The sequence below is a fragment of the Poecile atricapillus genome, chromosome W, assembly GCF_030490865.1.
Source record: "Poecile atricapillus isolate bPoeAtr1 chromosome W, bPoeAtr1.hap1, whole genome shotgun sequence".
Taxonomy (NCBI): Eukaryota; Metazoa; Chordata; class Aves; order Passeriformes; family Paridae; genus Poecile; species Poecile atricapillus.
This window is the reverse complement of record NC_081288.1, coordinates 18,400,660-18,423,719: the sequence shown is the minus strand read 5'-3', so window position 1 is coordinate 18,423,719 and position 23,060 is coordinate 18,400,660. Positions and strand designations below refer to the sequence as shown.

Here is a 23,060-nt window from a genome sequence, read left to right as displayed (position 1 = left end):
CCTTGGACCAAAAAGGGCTGGATGCTGGCACATCCTGATCTGCAAGTATCACAGCATCCTGGAGCTGACAGAGGAACTAAGTTGGTCCCATCCAATATTTGGCTCCCACTGACTCCATAGCATGAATGGCAAATAATGTAGTTGCTCCTATTGCACCAAAAAGTCCACAGCCCAATGCCTCCCCAAAGATGTATGCTGCAAAAATCTCGATCCCTGCTGGATCGTACCAGCTTTTGGCCCCTGAATCCCAAGCTGTGTCCTCTGGATTGAAAATAAGCACAGCCGCTCTGGGGCTGGTGACAGCCCTTGACCCCAGAGGGGAGTCCTGGGATTTTGCTAGGTTTTAACCCTAGACACCCAAATTATACTTGCTCCAGTGGGGAGAGCAGATGTAGTAGCTGTTTTCGTATCAGAAATATGTACCTGGATTGTTTTGTGGAATACAGCTGCACCAGGAAAAAAATGAACACATATGGCTGGATCATAACAATGTTTGGCACCAAAACAAACAGTATTATTGAAAAAAACAAAACATCTCCCATTTTACCTGGCAAAACCAGGGCCCATATCAACTGGGATTTGCACCTATGGAAGAGTATCTATGTCATTAAACCATTTTTGGTGTGAAATGTTCTGTATTCTCTAACCACCTTGCAGGATTATGAGTCTGGCAAAGAAAAGTCAGTCATCCAAACCATAAAGGTTACAATCATCTGCATCTACTGAACCGGGTCTATTGCAAAATTTCACTGTTGTGTTATGAATATTCACTTTGTCTGGAAAGCTCAAGGTAAATTTAAGAGTTTTACTGAAAAAAGGGACTACTTTAATTTTTTTAGTGGTAACTTCCCCTTGTTGTTAATAATAACAGTCAATATTTAAGGATCTCAGGTTTTTTTAAAAATCGTTCAGCACAGATGGATCCACTTCTATAACTGGATGTTTCAAGGAACTACATGTCCATAGATAAAAAGAATTAGATGTTGCAGTGGGCCTGGAGCAGCCATACTTGTCTGTTCAGAAATAAAATTGGAGTTTTGTGGACAAAAAGCTGTTGGCTCCTATAAGAAGATAACAAACAGGTTTCTCATATCACACCCACACAGAGATGAAAGTGCACCTGGATTTCTTTGTCAGTTTTTAGCATCAAGTCCAAAGCTGAAGGATGAGAACAGGGAACAGGCTTAATTTTATGAACCATATTTTTTGGCTGATTGTTGGATTTTCTGTTTAAGCACAAGAGCCTGCTATGTTTATTCTCTATTTAGATTGAACTGGAAAGCAAAATTGTTTTCTAGTCTAAACATCCAGTTTAGACAGAATTGGAAGACTGGGACTAAGAGCAGAATGGAGGACCCAACTATTAGAAATGTTTTTTCTTGTTATACTGGCCAAAAATATGTGAGAGGATGGGAAAATCATATAATTCCTTCTTGTTAAACATTAGGATTACAGTCCAAAGAACCAAGATTTGGTTGGACTCAGGAAGATCCAGGTGCCAGGTTTTCCCATCACACTCCAGGACAGCAAGACGGTTTGGGGCAGGAGGACTTTAGTACCTAGAGAAGCCAGACTTGTTCCCTCTTTTTATTCTTAAGCATTGGCATGAAAGCCAAAAATTGACATTCGGTTCCAGGTTTTATCTTTTTCTCCGAAAAGGCATTTCAGTGGCAGTTTCTGTGGGGTTTTTTTTGTTTGTTGTTTTTTTTTTGCTTACATTTGTAGCTTTATCAGATACAGTCTATATCTTTCTGCAAGTCACCTTAAACATATAACTGTAAGAGAAATTGTTGTATTTTAGTCCCTCTTTAACTCTCAGAATTAAACATTTTTCTCCTTCATCATCATCATTATTATTCCTTTTTTTCAGGAGGGGAGAATATTGCATGCTGCAGGCATTAGGAACCTTTCCTGTGTCTCTAACAGGGATTATTACAGACAGCCCCTTCTCAGCACAAACAGGTCATTATTAAATTCTCTTCCTCCCACCCCACCCCTGCCTCACCAGAGTGGGGAAAAAACAATCCTTATTGAAAAAATACACAATCTTCCGTTGAATGTAAGCTGGGAGAAGGACACTTAAAAAAAAACAAACCCACAACCCCTCCACGCACATTTGGGCACACGACACGGAAACCGCTCCCGACAGTGAATTAAGGACATCTCAGCACAGGGCGCTAATTCATGGGTCTTAAATGAATCAGGGAGTGAAAATGCAGTTTCAGCGATGGATTGAAAGCTGAGGCTTTTTTTTTCTGCGGATCACGATTTCAGTGATCCAGGGAGAAATCTGTAGCACACGGGTGCACAGGAAAAATGTCTGAAGGCATGGGACAGAGGAGCGGAGCCCGGTGAGTCTGTTCAGAGGCTATTCCTTGTCCAGAGCCAAGCTGCCTGCTAGACCTCACTACGGATGGTGTCCTCCAGCCAGGGCCAGCCTCCTCTCCATTCCCTCCCAGCATCGTTTCCGCTCTCCCGAGCATCCTCCAGCGACCACCGCGCCTCTCCAGAGAGCTCCAGACACAAAAGCAAAGCGAGCGCCTGTAAAAGGTACACAGAGGTGGGGTCTGGGGCTAGGAGGGGGGAAAGGCAGGGTAAATGGACAGAGTAAATGCACAACCAATAGCAATTTGCCTTCCTTCGTCGGTTTGCTTTTATTATTTTTTTTTGGGGGGGGGAGGGTCTGTTTTGGTTTTTTGGGGTCTTTTCTACAACAAAAATGACCTCCACCATATTTTTCTCCCTTCGTCTTTTTTTTTTTTTTTTTTTTTCGTTTAAAGAAAAAGAATTCAGTGCCATCTAGTGGGGGAGGGGATCGAGCAAGTCAAGGCGCTGCCCATTGCGGGGATCTATACCTCTAATTCAGTTATTCAACAGGGAGAGATGACCCTCAGTATTTCCCTGCTCTCTCTGTGATCTTCAGCTCCCCAGAGGTGATGTTTAATTTACATGGGCTCCAGTCTTCATTCTTTGTAAAGAATCACCTACTGAAGACAAAGGAACTCGTCCTAGTGTTGTATTACCTGAAGCAGTACAGGCTCTGGAGGCAGTTCGCTGCCCTAATTACAGGATTTCAAACACAAGACAGTAATCAAACCAAACATAGATATAACAAATTACGTCTACTAATATTTTTTATCATTCCAGTGCACCTTGAATACTGGCCTCCACGAATCCTCAGCATGTCAGCCCTCCTAGTAACACAGCCATAAAAGAAGCTACCATGAAAGCATCTTATGATAACTTCCACAAACACTTGACCCATCATTCAAACAGATTTTGGATGTTCAGGTGACTCAGAACCAAGCAGAGGCTCTATAAAGGAGGATATGAACAACAAAACACCATATAAAAGTTTGTTATCTAAACCCCAGGCATTAAGCAGTTGTCAGTGTCCCTTCTATCTGGTTTTTTTTCATAGAAAAAGAGTTTTTCAAAGAGCAGTATCAGCCAGCTGCATAAACACAGGCTAGCCACACACATACACACACACAGAGACACAGAGAATAGGCACACAGCTGTCTACACACTCATGTGTAGCTGTGCACACGCTGATATCTAGATGCACTGAACAGCACCTAGCTAGATGTCCTCTGCCCTCCCCACTGGCAACTCCCCAAAGAGATTAGTTCTGCTCTCTCTCAAAAAAAAAAAAAAAAGCATTTTGATTGTAAAGTTAAGCAACTTAGTGAAGGCCAGATTTAAGATCACCCATGGAGAATTAATTTGCTCAACATGCAAACACACTATGATACGATCTTTAATAACATGATTTTTGTTTCCATGGGTCTCCCATTTTTTATAGTGCAAAGGATGAATGTTGCTCACTTAATGAACACTATTCAAATTTTCTCCTATCCTTATCATCCAATGTGTGGTGCATGTACTATTTATTGCAAAGCATCCAGATCTTGCATTGCATACAGAATGATTAATTTCCTCATGGGCTTTTCTATAGTGGTGCTCTAATTGTAGTGTTGGAGGGCTGGGGGTTTTTTACAAACATCAAGGAACTTATCTTCACAGCTCCCTGCTGAGGGACAGAGATAAAAGGCAATATTTTCAAACGTGTCAGTGTATTTTGGGTACTCTATTAAAGAAACTTAGAACCCAAACTTCCAGAGTACTTAGCACCTTCCTTCCTCAGAGAACATCTCACAGCCCCTTTTGCTCTAGGCACTGTGGGCAGTATTTCCATAAATTAGTCATGGGTGACTGAAACTGGATACACAGAAAATGGGGGGCACATGGACAGAATTTGGGAAGAATGTAATCTTTTTGAGTCACCAACTTCATAACAGAAACTCTCACAAAGGGTAGAAAAAAATCCAATTCTCAATTTCAATTCAAATGCCCGTGACCATGATTTTTCCTACCCATCTTAATCTGCTAGGCTCTCTACTGAGCCTCAACATTGTCCACCAAACAGCCACCATCTCAGGACTGCAGAGTCCTGGTTCATCTGTCATCTGGCGTGAATGAAAACAGAATCTGGGCAGAAAGGAGGATATGATCATGTATTTTACCTCATGACCACAAAAAGTGAATGACAGTCCACAGGCAATATTTATTCTGGTATTTTCTTGGAGTCTTGATTTACTGACCTGAGGTTGTGATGAACAGGGGAAGCACACAGGAGCTAAGGCAGAATTGATATGGGGTCAGGAGCTGAATGGAGCATACCATCAAAAGAACAGATTTGGTTTTGGAGGAAGCAAAATGAATTGCTGGGCAGAACGCAGGAGGACAGGTAGGTGAGAAGTCCTATATCATATTTTTCAATAAAGCAGAGGGAATGGCCGACACTAAATGGCCTCACACAGAGACCAGTAAAAGACAGTACACAGATAAAAAGAACCACAGTGTAATGTTGTTTTCCCAAAGACAAAACAAAACAAAACAAAATAAAATGCTGTTGGTTTTTCACTAAAATTGCTTCCTCCTGTTAAAATTTACTCTTCATTATTTAACTATCAGCTGTCAAAACCATATCACTGTTAACAACTGTCTTGGTTCTAGAAGACAGGTGTCTGCTAGGGAGAGCAGGAGCCTCCCTTGCGATGAAAGAATGTAGACCCTCTCCCTCCGAATTATTATAATTTTGAAATCAAAGGGTTTTCAGGCAGCGATCTGGGGATGGGAATAACAGTTCTTTACTAGTATAACCAGGTAAACAAACAAACAATAACTACAGCAATAACAAGAAAACAGAACCAGGGACCCCGGGACAGCTTTCTCGGCTGAGACGGGATGGAGGAGAGGCTTTGTTTTCACAAACCCCTCGGGCAGTCAGTCCTGGTGCTCCTGCAGGGCTCCGAGGAAACAGTCAGCTGGGACAGCAGGGACGAGCTGAGATCCTGGGCTGGTGGATGAGGTGTATCAGCAGCTCCACGGCGATGCCTGGCAGGACAGCGGGTGCGAGGCCACCAACCAAAGAGGGGAGAAGGAGAGGCAGCAGCTCCGCGACCCAGCGCACGAACGTCCTTCTTCCCCGAAGCCGAGGAAAAAAAAGCCAGCCAAAAACTGTCCCCACCCTCCTTTTCTGCCCCCTTCCCCGCCACCCTGGGCCCGGCTACCCTTTGTCCTTTGTGAGCACCCTTAAGTACCGGTAGTTAGGCTTCCCAGCACATAATGGGTAAAAATTCCCACCTAACCCTCAACACTATCCACCCCGAATTTTTTCCTATACCAAAATGTTACATCAAATATTAAACCTTTAAATTATACACTAACACATACTACTTTAACTATATACATATGTACATGCAGATACAGATACAAGCACAGTGTCATGGGTAGTTCACCCTAAAACCAGGTCCTCTTGGGGTATGCACCGGGTCTCTCCATCTTTTTGCATCACTCACCAAGTGCAACCCGGTCCTTGAGCAAAGACAACCCCACGGATTGGATTGTCTTTGCTGGAGGCAGAATTAACCTAAACAGTTTTTCCCAGCATACTTCTCATATGTACTACTGGAACCTTATCTCCATCTGTCGTTCTAAAGGGCTCAGATTGGGCAGGGCCTGCTCGGTTAGTGGAACCTCGGGTGTTCACTAACCATGTGGCTTTTGCTAAATTAATCTCCCAGTTTTTGAAAGTTCCCCCACCCAGCGCCTTCAAGCTGGTTTTAAGCAGGCCATTGCACCGTTCAACTTTTCCAGCAGCGGGTGCATGGTAGGGGATATGATACACCCACTCAATGCCATGTTTCCTAGCCCAGCTGTTTATAAGGCTGTTCTAGAAATGAGTCTCATTGTCTGACTCAATCTTCTCAGGGGTGCCATGCCTCCAAAGGACCTGCTTTTCAAGTCTCAGGATGGTGTTCCGGGCAGTGGCATGAGGCACAGGGTAGGTTTCTAGCCATTCAGTGGTGGCTTCTACCATGGTGAGCACGTAGCGCTTTCCTTGGCGGGTTTGGGGCAGTGTGATGTAGTCAATCTGCTAGGCCTCCTCATACTTGTATCTGGACCACCGCCCACCGTACCAGAGGGGCTTTAACCGCTTGGCCTGCTTGATCGTGGCACACGTCTTACAGTCATGGATAACTTGAGAAATACTGTCTATGGTTAGATCCACTTCTCGGTCTCGTGCCCACTTATAGGTGGCATCTCTACCCTGATGACCTGAGGCATCATGGGCTCATCGAGCTAGGAACAACTCTCTCTTGTGTTGCTAATCTAAGTCTGTCTTTGACACCTCTATCTTTGCAGCCTGATCCACCTGCTCATTGTTTCGGTGCTCTTCATTAGCCTTACTCTTGGGGACATGGGCATCTACATGACGGACCCTCACAGACAGTTTCTCTACTCTGGTGGCGATGTCTTTCCACTCATCAGCAGCTCAGATTGGCTTTTCTCTGCGTTGCCAGTTGGCTTTTTTCCACTTTTCCAACCATCCCCACAGAGCATTGGCTACCATCCATGAATCAGTGTAGAGGTAGAGCTTTGGCCACTTCTCTCTTTCAGCAATGTCCAGGGCCAGTTGAACAGCTTTGAGTTCAGCAAGTTGGCTTGATCCACCTTCTCTTTCAGTGGCCTCTGCGACCTGTCGTGTGGGGCTCCATACGGCTGCTTTTCACTTCCGGTTCATCCCTACGATGCGACAGGAACCATCAGTGAACAGAGCGTAGCGTGTTTCTTCTGCTGGCAGTTGGTTGTACGGTGGAGCTTCTTCAGCCCGTGTCACTTGTTCCTGCTCTTCTTCATCAGTGAGACCAAAGTTTTCACCTTCAGGCCAGTTTGTAATTATCTCTAAAATCTCAGGGCGATTTGGGTTTCCAATACGGGCGCGCTGCGTGATGAGGGCGATCTACTTGCTTCATGTAGCGTCGGTGGCGTGGTGAGTAGCAGGAACTTTTCTTTTGAACATCCACCCCAGCACTGGCAGTCGGGGTGCCAGGAGGAGTTGTGCTTTTGTGCCAATCACTTCTGAGGCGGCTTGGACTCCTTCATAGGCAGCTAAGATTTCCTTCTCTGTGGGAGTGTAGTTGGCTTCGGACCCTCTGTAGCTTCGGCTCCAGAATTCTAGTGGTCGGCCTCGAGTCTCCCCAGGCACTTTCTGCCAAAGGCTCTAGGACAAACCATTGTTCCCGGCTGCAGAGTAGAGCACGTTCTTCACATCTGGTCCTGTCCTGACTGGGCCAAGGGCTACTGCATGAGCAATCTCCTGTTTGATCTGAGCAAAGGCTTGCTGCTGTTCAGGGCCTCAGTGGAAATCATTCTTTTTTCGGGTAACCAGGTAGAGAGGGCTCACGATCTGGCTGTACTCAGGAATGTGCATCCTCTAAAAACTTATGGCACCTAGGAAAGCTTGTGTTTCTTTCTTGTTGGCTGGTGGAGACATTGCAGTGATCTTATTGATGACCTCAGTGGGAATCTGACGCCGCTCATCTTGCCACTTTACTCCCAGGAACTGGATCTCTCGAGCAGGTCCTTTGACTTTGTTCTTCTTGATGGCAAAGCCGGCTTCTAGCAGAATCTGGATGATCTTTTCTCCTTTCTCAAATACTTCCACTGCTGTGTTCCCCCACACAATGATGTCATCAATGTACTGCAGATGTTCTGGAGCCTCACTCTTTTCCAGGGCAGCCTGGATCAGTCCATGGCAGATGGTGGGGCTGTGCTTCCACCCCTGGGGCAGTCGGTTCCAGGTGTACTGCACTCCCCTCTACGTGAAGGCAAACTGAGGCCTGCATTCTGCTGCCAAGGGAATGGAGAAAAATGCATTAGCAATGTCGATAGTGGCGTACCACTTCGCTGCTTTGGACTCCAGCTCGTACTGGAGCTCCAGCATGTCCGGCCCGGCTAGCTCAGTCGGTAGAGCATGAGACTCTTAATCTCACGGTCGTGGGTTCGAGCCCCACGTTGGGCGCCAAAATCTGTCTTGGTTCTAGAAGACAGGTGTCTGCTAGGGAGAGCAGGAGCCTCCCTTGCGATGAAAGAATGTAGACCCTCTCCCTCCGAATTATTATAATTTTGAAATCAAAGGGTTTTCAGGCAGCGATCTGGGGATGGGAATAACAGTTCTTTACTAGTATAACCAGGTAAACAAACAAACAATAACTACAGCAATAACAAGAAAACAGAACCAGGGACCCCGGGACAGCTTTCTCGGCTGAGACGGGATGGAGGAGAGGCTTTGTTTTCACAAACCCCTCGGGCAGTCAGTCCTGGTGCTCCTGCAGGGCTCCGAGGAAACAGTCAGCTGGGACAGCAGGGACGAGCTGAGATCCTGGGCTGGTGGATGAGGTGTATCAGCAGCTCCACGGCGATGCCTGGCAGGACAGCGGGTGCGAGGCCACCAACCAAAGAGGGGAGAAGGAGAGGCAGCAGCTCCGCGACCCAGCGCACGAACGTCCTTCTTCCCCGAAGCCGAGGAAAAAAAAGCCAGCCAAAAACTGTCCCCACCCTCCTTTTCTGCCCCCTTCCCCGCCACCCTGGGCCCGGCTACCCTTTGTCCTTTGTGAGCACCCTTAAGTACCGGTAGTTAGGCTTCCCAGCACATAATGGGTAAAAATTCCCACCTAACCCTCAACAACAACCTAAGGCTGCACTGTGGACACGGTGGATTACTATGTATGATAATCACCACTCCTCGTGAGAACATCTCCAGGAATGCTTTTAAGCTCAGGCATAACAAGGATGAACTACTTTAAACAAAACTTTCCCCAAACTATCCAGTGTGGACATCAGGCTTGGAAAACATCAGCCCAAGTAGTTGAAGTTTAGCAGAGTTATAAGGTACAGTAAACAAGGCCAGGGAGGCAAACTCAGCCTACTGCAAACATTATCCCTGAATCCCTGCATCGCCTCCACACATCCCAAGTGTCTGTGGGCACTGTGGTAAACTGCAGAAAGACTTGGGAGATATCACTTCACCTCTGAAGGAATTGCCAACAGCTTTAGTTTCTTCAGCCAGGTGGTAAGATCTAAATGTAGATCATGCCACATTTAACATGCTGAGTTCTAAAGTAAAATACTTGGGAAAACCATTCCTGTCTCTTGAGTCCTGGGTAAACACTCAAGTGCTTCCAATAACAGAGGAGAAACAAGAAAGTTTTAAAGAAAATGAAAAAGCCTAAACTGCACAAGTGTAAGCCTCTATTGAAAGAGAAAGTTCTGCTGGGAGACAACTCAGCTAAAGCACAAGTGCAATATTTAGCCCTCCAGGCCCTTTAAAATTCATCTCCCTACAACAGAAAACAGATCTTAGCCCCAGATGTCACAGGCAGAGATTCAGCTCCAATGTGCTGCTCTCTGAGATCACAGCAGCCGCTCTGTGTCCTGCTTACTTACTGTCTTGCCAGCTTAGTAGTCAACATCTTCATATTCTACAGCTTCTTCTTCTCTGAACTGGACAGGCTTCCACAGGAACAGACCTGTTTCCCCAAAAGCCTTGCTATGAGGACTGCTGTTTTGTTCAAGCCCATCTCTGCTTCCCCCTGTTTACCTTTTGGATATGTCAAGCCCAGCCTCCTACCCAAAATCCTGCTACAGGAAAAACCCTTTGCCTGCTGCAGTGAGGAAGGTGACATTGCTCTGAATGCAGGAGCTGTACAGCAAGGTCACTTGCTGCCTAAAGCCAGCTACAAAAGCAAGATGGCTCTCAACATCACCACCACTGGGCTCAGCTGAAAACAGGAGATATCACTTCATTAAAATTCATAGATCTTGTGACTCTTATAGAAATAGCAAGAAGAATCCAGGATGGCAGAGACGAGATATTAGTGCCAAAGAGTACTGACTGAGAGCAAAAACTCAGACCTCTGTCTGCCAAAAATAAGCATATTTGGTAAGAAGAGGCTTTTATTCTTAAAGTTATATCTAACACATTGATCTTCAATATACTAAAGCCTGATTAATTCTGGTTTTTCTGTACTACATCAATATGTAGTTCATATAAGCAGCCTAATGTAAAAGTGCATCTGCAGTACTATTAGTTTGCCTGACATGGCAAGGCACACTGTACAACCTTCCCTAAACTTCTATCAGATTTCAGAATACATTGTTCATTCCCAGAGATTTTTTTCTATCAGCAGTGTTTGTGAACTAATCCAGTGAAAGTGCCACAGCCTTTGTAGATGGATATGTTGTGTTTCATAATGAGTGTATCACACCTCTGATTGGCTCTCAGCTACCAATGAAATTTGTTGCTTCTTTTAGTCACAAAAGAAGAACTATGATTAATTAAAAATCAGAATCCATAGATCATAAGAAACCATCACAGAAGCAACTGGAGAGAAAACCAGTAAGCTAACCAAAAACCAACATCTGCTTGGAAAAATTATATCCTCTAAAAGCACTCCTTCAATTTGGAACAAGACTCAGAAGCAAGACTTCAGTCTTCATCTATTCTATTTGGCTGTGAAGTCCTAGCAGAGTAGATTCATTTTAATAATTTATTTTAAAAAGGTGTATAAAAATATATTGTGTGCTGCTGTAAAAACAGTTGACATCTAGGATGATATACTTTCTATTTAGACTCAAGCATGCTGCCATCTTCAACAGTTTTACATTTACTTCTCTTCATTTATTATCACCAAGTATATTTGCAGCAAAATAAGGTTGTTCATTCTTCAGAGTTCATCCACTTGTGCAGCTCATTTCCCCACCTCAAGCTTTAGAGCTGTGATTTCACAATTATACCTTGTACTCTGAAGTTGTTCCAGTGAGAACTGCTGGGCCATGAAAGACAGACATTTATTCCCCTTTTCTGCAAAGGCCTCCAGTAAGTACCCACCAAACAAGAAACCATGGGAGTAGCAAGTTTCTCTGACCATGCCCAGATGGCCCATGATAAACAAACTGGCCTGCAAGAAGTTACTTGTTTCCAGAGAAATAATGTTTCCAGGACTAAGGACAAACTTTCCCAAAGGAAAAAAAAATAAAGAAAGAAAGAAATAATTTTAAAAAATTGGGACTCACAGATATAATATCTGAAGAAGGCATTTTTCTTAGGAAAAAGGGGACAAATGTCCAGAAGGCATGTGTAGCAGCACGACTTAGCCTGGGTACTAGCAAGGTCAGAGAGAAAGAACTGAACCAAAAAAAGCCTCTGCAGAATGCTTCTTACAGGCTGAAGCAACTGAGGCTGAGAATTGCATGCAGGATTGATTATGACTCTCTAGGCAGGCAAATTCAGAAACAGAGAGCAGCTCTGGTTACATAACTAACAGCAGCCTCATGTCACCCACCAGGAGTGCAGCAAAGAACTCCAAACTAAAACCAAAATTATTATCTGTTTCCATAACTCTGCCTTCAAAAGACTCTGTGAGGGGGAAAGGTTGATCAATGCTGTTTAGGTCTACAAAGAGCATTACTGAAATGACTGGGTATCTGTGAGTCCAGCCAGATCTTGAAAAAATCTGCTGAATTACAAATCAAGGCAGCCAGAGTGGCTATCCAGAGTTCTTGCAAAGACCTTACAATGTATCCTGTGATCAGCATTGGTCAAGATAACCTAAGACAAGAAGGGACCTAAACCAGGAAAACACAGAGAGAAAGTTGCATTGAAATGCACCATAGAGGTCAACAGGGATATACGAAATTAAAAACTTCTGAAACTCAGGGGAGCCACCAGCTGACAAACCCGAGAGGTCTAGATCCAAGACAGTATCTTGAAAAGAGTTTGGCTTGAAGAAATGTGAACTCAAACAGACCCAACTAATCTCCTCGAATTTTATGTTTAAGAGATTGATGTATCCCTGAAAATTCTATTGCTGGAACATTTTTATTCACTCTGTTTTCACACTTGGTCAAACAGAATTAGAGATTAACAGCTTTTTGACCCCATTTGAAAGCCTTGGTGGATGTCCTTTCAGATGAGTGTTGCAAGGAGTGATGGAAGAGAAACTACAAGAGCTTTTATCAGCAGTGAGCCAGATGTCTTCATTATTTCTTCTCTTTTGCTGATTCTGTCATTTTAATATTTTTCCTTTTTTTTCTCCCCTCTGCAATCCTCTGTCCCAGCCAAAAAAGATGTGTCTTTGTTACCGTTGCCTTTAAAAGTTTTATGTGCATGTTGTTAGTAAAGTAACAACAACACTTCCGTAGTATGTTTTCCACAAGGGGAAGCTGAAGCATTTTCTAAGAATTAATTCATCTTCACAACCCATTTCTGAAGCAGACATTATTTTCCCCAGTTTACAGAGGTATGAAATGGCAGATAGGTTAATTAACTTGCTTAAGGTCATCCAGTGAGTTAGTAATGGAGCTGCAAAAAAACCCCAAGATTCAACAATTCCCATTCCCAAACCCTTCATCTAACCACTAAGAAATATCCCTTCTCTCCAGTCTTAAGTACTTCACTGAAATCTATCACTGGCCATTTATTTTGACATATTGTTGAACTACAAATTAGTGAGTCTAGAAGACAAACATGGAAGCCTGTGGAGATCCACAGCATCCATTGCCTGTTCAGCTTTGTGCAGCACCCGCTACACCAGACCGTTCATCTTCCATTAAAATGGAAGTGTTACAGATCTGCTGCAGAACTGCCAATATCATTTCAGGCATCACTCTGAGGCCACTGCACTAGAGACAAACGGCACTGGCTCTCTTTCCCCAGGAGGAGGAAAGGCTGCCTCAACGGCCCTGCTGTTGGGGAAAGCAATAAACTCAAGATGCCAACAGGCTTTGAAAAATAATTTCTGTTTTTCTCTTATGCTGCATCTCCCTCCTGAGTGTTCCCAGTGTTAGAGAGCTGGAGCGGCAGTATTTAATAGTGACATCTTTGTGGATTCCACTCTGGCATTAGTTTGATGAGTTACTTTAAAGTCAAAATATCCTTCAAATGCCCACCCAAAGTCTGTCAGTCTCTTAACACTACACATTCTTTCCAGAGGGATTTGCAATTCAGATGTCTCCGTGGCTCAGCACGAATCACTGTGCAACAAAATACAGTTGAAGTTTGCCAATTAATCATGAACACATAATGAATAACTAATGATTTCTAAACACGTATGTAGCCAACGCAGTTTTACCAAATGCTCAGAGGGTCCTTCTACTTACTCAGATGATCTTGTTCCCTCATGCCAGTATTTAAAACAAGAAAATGTTAGAGATCATGTTACAGCATCTTAAGCATAGGGCTTAGGAGGGAAGTTGATCACTTTGTCATACAGGTACTTCTCAAATTCTTCATTTCCAAGATCAAATTATACAAGTTCAGACTCTTCTTTCTTCTAAATGTCAATAAACAAGCACCAATGAGCAAACTGTCACCGCTATTTTTTTTTCCTTTCTGGGTATACCTTTGCCTTCTCAGGACAAACAATGGATCAAGTGTTGCATTTTGTCAAAATTTTGCCTTAAAGCTGTCATTCAGTTATAACTAAAATAGATATACAAAATGAATTAACTAAATAAACATTTCCAGATCACTATTGATCAAATAATATAACTCCAGACAAAATTTTTGCCAACTATTTGTAAAAAGGTCTTTATTGTACTTCATCATGAGGTCTCTTTTTATTTTTGGCTGCTTTGCATGTGTTCCATGAATGTCTCTCCACTCCCTTCATTTCTTTCTTCCAACAGCCCCTGTACAGAGGATACCCTTGTTGTCTTCTACCCCATGTCAGCTCACTCTCCTTTAACTCCTTTCTAGGAGCTTTTTCACTCGGCCATCCCCGACTGATTTTCTGGTAAATAACTACTAACAAGTCCAAACACTTCGCTCTGTTTGCAACAAAAAGCTCAGGAGGATCTAACAACATGTCCTTAGAATTCAGCTCATCACAAACCTATCCATTCCTGTAGTCAGTCTCTGCTGCATCATTCCAATCCTTAGCATGCCAAGTCTCATTTGGACTGTGAAGACCTCGGGGTGGGGATGTTGAGTTTACATTCCCTGGCAGAATATAGGGAGACACAGTGTCCCAGATAAGGTGAGCAAGGCTTTTTGGGTCCTTGGATTGCAAACCAGATCATTCTCTGTCTCTGCAAATTTGCAGATGTGTTGAGTTGCTGTTCTGTTGACTGATGTGACCCTGATTTTCCATCCTGAGTATCTGTATGCTGCCTTACTGGCACGCTAACCCTGGCTGGGTGCTCTGCAAGCAATTCTCCTCATAACCACAGCAACAACAGTGCTACAGTGACATAAATAGGCTCTTGTAAGTGCACATTTTTACTTTGATATAATAATAATAATAATAATAATAATAATAATAATAATAATAATAATAATAATAATAATAATAATAATAGTAATGGCTGACAGAGCAAAAAGGCAGAAAAATTTAACTAATGCAGACCTTTTCATATTTGTGCTTCCACCACACCAAAAAGGCCATACTGGAGCCTGCAAGTAGAGGCAGCAACAATACTTTGAGGGAAAGTGCAAGATGTTTTCCAGTGGTCTATAAGCCAGCTTTCAGAGTGTGGGTAACATGTAAGTAAAATATTTTCATTGATGAGGAGGGATGAGATTGAACTGATGTAACTACTGATGAATCTGGCAGGATGGTTTACCAAAATGGAACATTAAAATACTTTTCTGGGGAAATCCTTTAACATAAATAAAGAAATTTGAAGATTGAGAAGCTAAGAATGCACATGAAACCAGTCTCATTATTTTAGAGATGCAGGGACAGTAACTTGTTCCGACTAACCTTGTTAAGGAGGGGTGGACTGGAGTGGGGATGGCTGCAGACAATCAGGTTGCTTATCCCTCCAAGGCACCAGAAGTGTCCTCAGTTTGAAGCTATGTGAGGAAAAAGCCCCAATAGCCAGAAGCCACGACTCGTTACACTTTCCAAAAACTTATTTTCTGTGACAGAATTTATTCCAGTCTGCATGGAAGAAGTATTTTTTGACTCATAATGTTTAAACAACTTCACCACAGAACAAAAAGGGGTGGTTGTTTAGGAGCCAGCAATTATCATTTGATTATAGCAAGGACAGTTGTTATAACAAGGACAAAGGACAGTCCCAGTCAGGGAAATTGTTTCTCTCTCCCCCTGCCCTCCTCTCTCTCTTTCACACACACACACGCTTCAGAAAGACCTTCTCCGTCAAGATGGGAGAAATGACGAGAAAATTGTGATTCAAAAATAGAGATAGAAATGTAAATGAGAATACTTATGATCTTACTCCATAAAGTCATGATTGCTTAATTAACAAAATGGCCAATTTTGGCTGAAGGACAACTTCGTCTCAGCAGCAGGGTGAAGGAAACACTCAAAAGTTAAAAGCATGGTATAGAACAACATAGAAAGACAAAAATATAGGGAAAAATAGTCTGTTAATACAAAAAAGATGAAGACTACAGAAAAGGCATAAATGGTGTGAATAGAGACAGGAAAATGAGAGGTGCAACAGTGCTGATGTGTATGTCTAGAGATGGTAAAATAGCACAAAATTGGAAGAAGTGCTAAAAATCTCTTTCCTTCTTAGAAAAATTAAGGAAGAGACACTTTTCTTATCTTAGGAAAAAAAAAAAAAGAAGCATTTTTCTGTCCATTAGTCAGTAATGAAAATGGTAGACAAGATCTATTAGAGCAAACATTTTAAAATTAGGATATATAGAGAAATTTTATATGACAGTGTTTGAATAACTGGCTAAAGAAATTCCATGAATGTTAACTCTTATTAATCACAGAATCATACTTGGGTCAGAAGGGACCTTAAATATTATTTAGTTCCAACCCCTCCCTGCCATGGGCAGGGAAACCTTCCACTAGATCAGGAATATAAAGGAAATTAGGGGATTGTGCCAATTTTCAAAAAGGACAAGAAAGGGACTGGGTTGCCCAGGCCATGAGGCTGCTCTGCCTGTGACAAGCATGGAAAAGGTGACAGAAAATTAAAAAAGGAAGGGTGACTGTTGAGGGTTAGGTGGGAATTTTTACCCATTATGTGCTGGGAAGCCTAACTACCGGTACTTAAGGGTGCTCACAACGGACAAAGAGTAGCCGGGCCCAGGGTGGCGGGGAAGGGGGCAGAAAAAGGAGGGTGGGGACAGTTTTTAGCTGGCTTTTTTTTTCCTCGGCTTCGGGGAAGAAGGACGTTGGTGCGCTGGGTCGCGGAGCTGCTGCCTCTCCTTCTCCCCTCTTTGGTTGGTGGCCTCGCACCCCCTGTCCTGCCAGGCATCGCCGTGGAGCTGCTGATACACCTCATCCACCAGCCCAGGATCTCAGCTCATCCCTGCTGTTCCAGCTGACTGTTTCCTCGGAGCCCTGCAGGAGCACCGGGACTGACTGCCCGAGGGGTTTGTGAAAACAAAGCCTCTCCTCCATCCCGTCTCAGCCGAGAAAGCTGTCCCGGGGTCCCTGGTTCTGTTTTCTTGTTATTGCTGTAGTTATTGTTTGTTTGTTTACCTGGTTATACTAGTAAAGAACTGTTATTCCTATCCCCAGATCTCTGCCTGAAAACCCCTTGATTTCAAAATTATAATAATTCGGAGGGAGGGGGTCTACATTCTTTCATCCCAAGGGAGGCTCCTGCTCTCCCTAGCAGACACCTGTCTTCTAGAACCAAGACAGTGACAGAATAACAATTTGTTCAATGCTTGGCAGAATCTGCTCTTCTAGAAAATGGGGCGCTCCAGACATACCAAATTTCCTCCTTTGATGGTGTTACACGTTTGGCATATAAATGCAATCACATAATTGTCATTTACTCAGATGTTTGCACAGAGTCTGATTTAGCACCTCCTGGCACTGATTAAAAATTAGCATAAATCAAGCACTGGGAAAGCTCATGTCTGGTGGGATTGGCAGTGGCCAGAGGGGTGCCAGGGGAAGCATAGCAGGGTCAGGTGAGCATCCCCACACCTCAGGGACTCCCCTGGGCACACATCCCACTTCAGCTTTGGGGCACGAAGGTGAGTGACCAGCCCACCACCCTCACTAGTATCAAGAGACCAAGAGGCCACCTGTGCTGAAAGACTGAGATTGTGCAGGTAAATTTGCCAAGGCAGATATATTTATGCAGCTAAACAACAATCTTTGAAAACAAGCAGCAGGAGGGAAGCAAAAGTTACGACAGTAAGAACTGGCAAGGAGCACAGGAGACGTACGCCCTGAACTTGGAGTAGAGAAACAGTCTCTCAGAGTGCTTTGGAAACACAGTGAATGACAAACATTTGTGGCTCCCAAACTCTCCCTTTCATTTCCTTTCAGTAAAATTAGATTTTGACATTTGTCCCAAATTGTCGCATTTGGTCAAGGCCATAAGTGAAGACACGGCTTTCAGCTCTTTATGTAAACTCACGCCTTCTCCCAGGAGTAAAACCAGCACGGTATTGACATGTTCTTACGGAGCAAGGCTGCTGACTGGATGTGTCGGTGAGGACATCTCACATCACCCTTCTCTGGCAAAGAAGAAGGCTCTGTGTAGACTTGTCACCAGCTTTTAATGAGGATAACCGCTTTCCTCATTTCATGATTAGATTTAGCATATAACTCCAAAGCTGCTTGCAGCTTTGGAACAAATGAAAGAGAAGGAGTCACAACGAAAACGTTCTTTACGCAAGAGGGTGCGACCCTCTCGTGGTGTGCGGCCTTTTGGGTTGTCCTGTGCAGAGAGCCTCGTGGATCACTTCCACTGGATATTCTCTGACTCCATGACCGCGGGGACAGCACCCAGAGAGCCGTCACCGAGCGCGGAGGAGGACAAGCAGCAGAGGGGGACAGAGGAGGAGGAAGATCCCGCCCTTGGCCGCCCGTCCCGCCCCCCGCGTCACCCGTGCGCGCCGCCTGTGCTCCGGCAGCGCCGCCGCTCCTCGGGCCGCGGGTCAGCGCGGGGTGAGCGGGGAGCAGCGGGGGTGCCGGGCTCCGGGGTGCCGGGCTCCGGGGTGCCGAGCGGGGCTGTGTCCCGGGCGGGGCCGTGTCCCGGGAGCCGCAGCCCTCGGGCGCGTCCCGGCGCTCCCGTCCCTCAGGGGAGCTCGGCCTGAGGCGGCGCCGCGCCAGCGCGGGTTGAGCTCCGTGGCGGCCTGGTCTTCCCCCTGTGCTCCTGGGAAAAACCAGAAGGAACGGGGGGAAAAGAGCGTTCTCCTGGTGTTTTCTGAGTGAGAAGGGAGCGGTCTGAAACAAGCTGTTGGATCGGGAATAAAAAATAATCTAGCCTGGGACAGGAACGGCTTTGGGTGGGAGTAGAGAGCCGGGAGCAGGTGGAGCGGCAGCACTGAACACTGGTTGTGCTTTAGGTGTGTTCATTCCTTGTGGGCAGTCCTGAGGATGTCATTGCTGGAGGTGACGATAACGAAAGTACTCTTCCATCTCCCAGAATCACCCTAGAACAGGGTTTGGATAGCTCCGGCTCTTGGGAGTCTGCAGGGTTTGCTTTACTTCTCTCTCAAGCGTTCTTGGTCGGGCAGGGATTAATGGAGGTCTCCAGCCTTAGCTTGGGCTAATTCCTTTAGCGATTCGGAAGTGAAAGTCAGGTTCCTCAGACCGCAGGTTTGCGTTGTTCAGGAGCGAAAGGTATCTTCATTTTAAGGCTGCAGTAAGTAAATTGTGTGTCTGAGTCTGGTGATAAGGACATGCTTTTGGAGTCATGGGATGACGAGTTTAGGGGACAGTTTGTTCCTTTGTCTCAGAATGTAGGAAAACTGGCTGTTCTGAAGCAGATGATTTAGCAAAACGTAGTGATTATTTCCCCCTGTAATACACGCTCACATTGAAGTACTGCCCTGCAATTATTTAAGAGCTTCTGTCTTCTCACCCTAAGCCTACTGCCGTAGCTCAAGGCCTCTTATACTTTGCCTTCTCTTTTTTTGCTTTCTCCATTATTCTCTCTTCTCAAATTACTTGTATTATTTTCATGCTTGATTTTTTTCCTGCTTCCTTTAGAGTGCTTTGCTAATGGGAGTAAATCAAAGCAGGTCCTCCAATGATCAGATACATGTACACATGAGGTTATGAATACTTCAAATTTGTGTTATTAAACAACAGGCCCTGTGTAATCATACTGAAGTGGACTTAGCATTTGTCCTATGATTACTCTTACCTATGATCTTTAATTTGTTATGCTCATATTCTGGAATCAGCTGTGTAATATTTTTCAAAACAAGAATTTTAAACTTTAACCTCAGTGTCATGCTCTTGAACAAGCCTGCCTAATTTGTCTGAGGATTTGTATTACCACTCATTCAAAAAGACAAAGTACAGACAAGATGAAGTTTCAAATACAGGATTATGGGATTGCTATTCTTGTCTACTACAACCTATTCTGCAAAGAGTAAAGACTTAAAATGAGGAGGGTTAGAAAAGCTGAGGGAACACCCTTCTCATGCTATTTTAGAAGAGTGGATGTTGTCTAGTGGCCTGATACCAATGGTTTTATTTTTAGGACATTTTTGTTGCAGAGGTTTTTAGGTGAGTGATGACTAAAAGAGAATGGGAAGCTGCTGATGGGTTTTCTTGGAAAAAAGAATCTGGCATGGGAAAACTACTTTTTTCCTCTCAAAAAGAATAGGTATTGTGAGAGACTGAAACAAGAATGGAGAAAAAGCTGCTGGAGATGATCAAGGAAAGGGAATTGAGATGGGAAAGATCTGTGTGATTTATATAGAGAAACATGATTTATTTATAAATAAGTTGTTTTTACATGGATTGTAATGATGTTTTGAATAGGGTGAGAAACTTCCATGAGGAGAAACTTGCAGGTTGTTTTCTCAGTATGTTCAAGTGGTGCCTTACCTTGTGCTTGTGCAGCAGTCAGTGGTATCACACAGGTGCGATTTTTGGCAGAGTTCATACTGTAATTGTCCCTGTGGCTGGAGTTTAAGGGTTGTCTTGAGCAAGCTGAGTGGGTTCTGCTAATAAGCCATGCTAGCCATGGTAAATGGTGGTGCAGTGGAGGTACTTTTATAGTTGGTATTGCTGGGAATTGTTCCTGAATTCATGTAGATGTTCTTTATATTCAGAATTACATGCTAGAGTATTAGACTGATTTTATGCAAGGAGTGTGTGATGTCAAATGAGTGATACATTCCTTTGTTTGCCTTGATTCTGGGATAGCTTGTTCTACTCAGCCATCTTAAGAGTTGTGACTCCTGTGTTTCCTTTTGCAGGAAGGCCCGTCTGTCTGTGTGTGCCCTCCATTCCTGGGGAGATGTCCAATGTTTCCAGTTATGCCCTTCGCATGGCCCGGCTGAGTGCCCAGATATTCGGCGACGTTGTCAGGCGCACTGACTCCAAATCCATGAAAGTGGTGAAGCTGTTCAGTGAGCAGCCCCTGGCCAAGAGGGAGGAGGTGTACAACTGGTACCCCCCTCACAACACCTACTACGGCCTCATGAGCAAACTGCGCTACTTCGGGCTCTACAGGTACTTCCTGCTCTTGTAGGGTGGGAGCAGGACTGGGATGGGAAAGGGGTGGGTGGGAGTCTTGTTGCAGTTGATTTCCTCTAGGGAAAGAGGAGAAATGTTTAGTTCTGAATATGGTACATATGGAAATAGACATTTGATTGTTGCACTGAGGGCAAGGAGAGCAAAGTGACCGCTGTCTTGACTTTTACCATAATTGTAATCTTTTGTGAGGAAGAGTTGAGTGTAATTGTGGGCAAGCAGTTACCTAAGAAATAGATCCTGCTTTTGCTTTGTGGGGAAAAGAAAGCTTTCTGATAGACAAGAGATGGGTATGTAGTTCTGAGTATGGCAAATGAATGTGCTAAAAAGAAGTGATGTTAATATCAGACTTACCATATAGTTCTCAGTCATTCAACAGCTAATAAGTGAAATTTAGAAGAGACAGAAAGTCTCTGTTAGGCCAGAGGGCCTTTTTATTCTTCAAAATAAATTAAATTAAATTCAAATGTGTTTTAAATAGTCTTGTTAATTCCAGCTACATCCAAACCAGTTGTCTAATTTCTAAATTAACTTCCACAGTCTGTATCAGGGAGAATTGTACTGCTGAAGAACATCAGTAGGAGTCAAATGCAGTCCTTTTACTTCAATCAGGTAGCCCTATAAAAAAATATTTAAAACTGAGGCTGCAAACCCTGTATAGTCAAAACAGATTACCTGTTGCTAGTATGACAATACTAACCATCAAGGATTGCTCTTGATTTAGGTGGATGTGGCAACACTTTCTAGACTGGCTGTTTACACAGAAAGCCTCAGTGTGATGTTAATGTTCTTTTCTCCTTCCCCTATTAAGTTCATTCCCTGGCTGCTCTGTATACAGAGAGTTGGTAGAAGGAAAAAAATGATGCAATGAAGACTCATAGACTAATAAGACCGGTAATAAATCACAAGCTTTTTGTTTCTATTTAGAGAAGGTGTGTTTAAAAATAGCAGCACAGCAATCTTAGGCCACATAGGATGCAGTTATGACTTCTGAAAATCATTTTGCACTAAAAAATACAGGGACATATTAACAGAACTTATTAGAAAATGATTGAGGATTAATTATCTCTGCCAGCCCCTTCATCGTCCTTCCTGTTTTATTCTCTTATTAAGATTCTACCAGTACTGATGCCATCTTCATAACCCATTCCTGAAGTCACCTGAGAGCAGTGCCACATGCTGTAATTACTGCTCAGCATGGCCCTGTTTCCCTAGGAGCTCATGACCTGAACACAGGAACACAATGTGCTGTGGCTGCACTGCTGAGCTGGATGACAGGGGGGAAAATCTTACTCTTGTCTCTTGCTGATTTTTGCAGTTTACTGCTCATTGAAACAAAGGGGATCAATAAATGCAGTTGAAGTAATACATATGTGCACACACCCCTTGTTGCTGAAAAGGACAGCCCTGTTAGTTCTGAAAGTATCAGAGGAAATCTCTCATGCTATTATTCAGTGATACTGCCAGCAGTAACGTGGAATAAATTGCAGCAAGCTTCAGTATGGACTTCATGGTTAAAAAAAGTTTTGATTTTTGTTTTTTTTTTTCATTAGCATATGGTTCAAAGGACTATTAGAATCTCTGCATCCCAAGAAAAAGAGTAAACTTTATTCCTTCTTCCCCATCCAGGGATGAGCACCAGGATTTCAAGGAGGAGATGAGGCGATTGAAAAAGCTCCGTGGGAAGGAAAAACCAAAGAAAGGGGAAGGAAAGAGAGCTCTCAAAAAGAAATAGTGCTGTTGGAACAATGTAACTGACTATTCTGGAAATGCTGGGGAGCAGCTGGAGAAGGCTTGGCATGTGAGCAGCGTGTGGGGCACAAGAAACCCACTGAAGTAGTGGATTACATCTTGGGAATGCACTTGGGTCTTTGAAGTTTTACTGGTTTTGAATTTCTGTACTTCAAATACACTGTATATTGCAGCACAGTAATAAAAAAAAAAAAGGTGCTCAGTGTTTTTCTTGAAACCATCTGTAGTTGTTTCAGTTTTCTTGATCTGGAAGTTGTCTGCTTTTCATTGTCTGTTTTGCTTTCTTGTGTTAGTATCAACACTGTTTTGCATGTGGTCACAAAAAAACAAGGATTCCTGCTTCTGCTGCTTGTCAATCTTACCTTTTATAATTAGTTTCATTTCAGGTAGCTCTAGTGCTATTTTTTTTCAAGTTTTTTTAAGTTTTTAAGTTTTTAAGTTGCTATTGCACTCTGTTGCTCTGTGCTTTTCACTGGACAATACTTCCCAGACTACTGCCTGCCCACAGCACTC

General features: G+C 43.7%; 1 protein-coding gene and 1 non-coding gene across 4 annotated transcripts; both read left to right on the top strand.

The window, feature by feature from the left end:
- Nucleotides 1-8,298: 8,298 nt before the first annotated feature.
- TRNAK-CUU (transfer RNA lysine (anticodon CUU)) lies at nt 8,299-8,371 on the top strand. Its single transcript has one exon. It is a non-coding gene; the product is annotated as a tRNA-Lys (tRNA).
- Nucleotides 8,372-18,183: 9,812 nt separating this feature from the next.
- LOC131592420 (small ribosomal subunit protein mS33-like) lies at nt 18,184-22,764 on the top strand. Of its 3 annotated transcripts, none has more exons than XM_058863919.1 (3): nt 18,184-18,237; nt 20,519-20,774; nt 22,425-22,764. In XM_058863919.1, the coding sequence occupies exons 2-3, from the start codon at nt 20,560-20,562 to the stop codon at nt 22,528-22,530; spliced, it is 321 nt and encodes a 106-aa protein (XP_058719902.1). In that variant the 5' UTR covers nt 18,184-18,237; nt 20,519-20,559; the 3' UTR covers nt 22,531-22,764. The 3 variants fall into 3 exon arrangements, with proteins under 3 accessions (XP_058719902.1, XP_058719901.1, XP_058719900.1); XM_058863918.1 differs by having other exon boundaries at nt 18,193-18,248; XM_058863917.1 differs by lacking the exon at nt 18,184-18,237 and adding an exon at nt 18,320-18,511.
- Nucleotides 22,765-23,060: the final 296 nt, after the last annotated feature.

Coding starts and splice junctions, on each gene's coding strand:
- LOC131592420 (XM_058863919.1), top strand. CDS start 20,560: ATGTCCAATGTTTCCAGTTATGCCCTTCGCATGGCCCGGCTGAGTGCC. Junction 20,775..22,424: donor CGCTACTTCGGGCTCTACAG/GTACTTCCTGCT, acceptor TTCCCCATCCAG/GGATGAGCACCAGGATTTCA.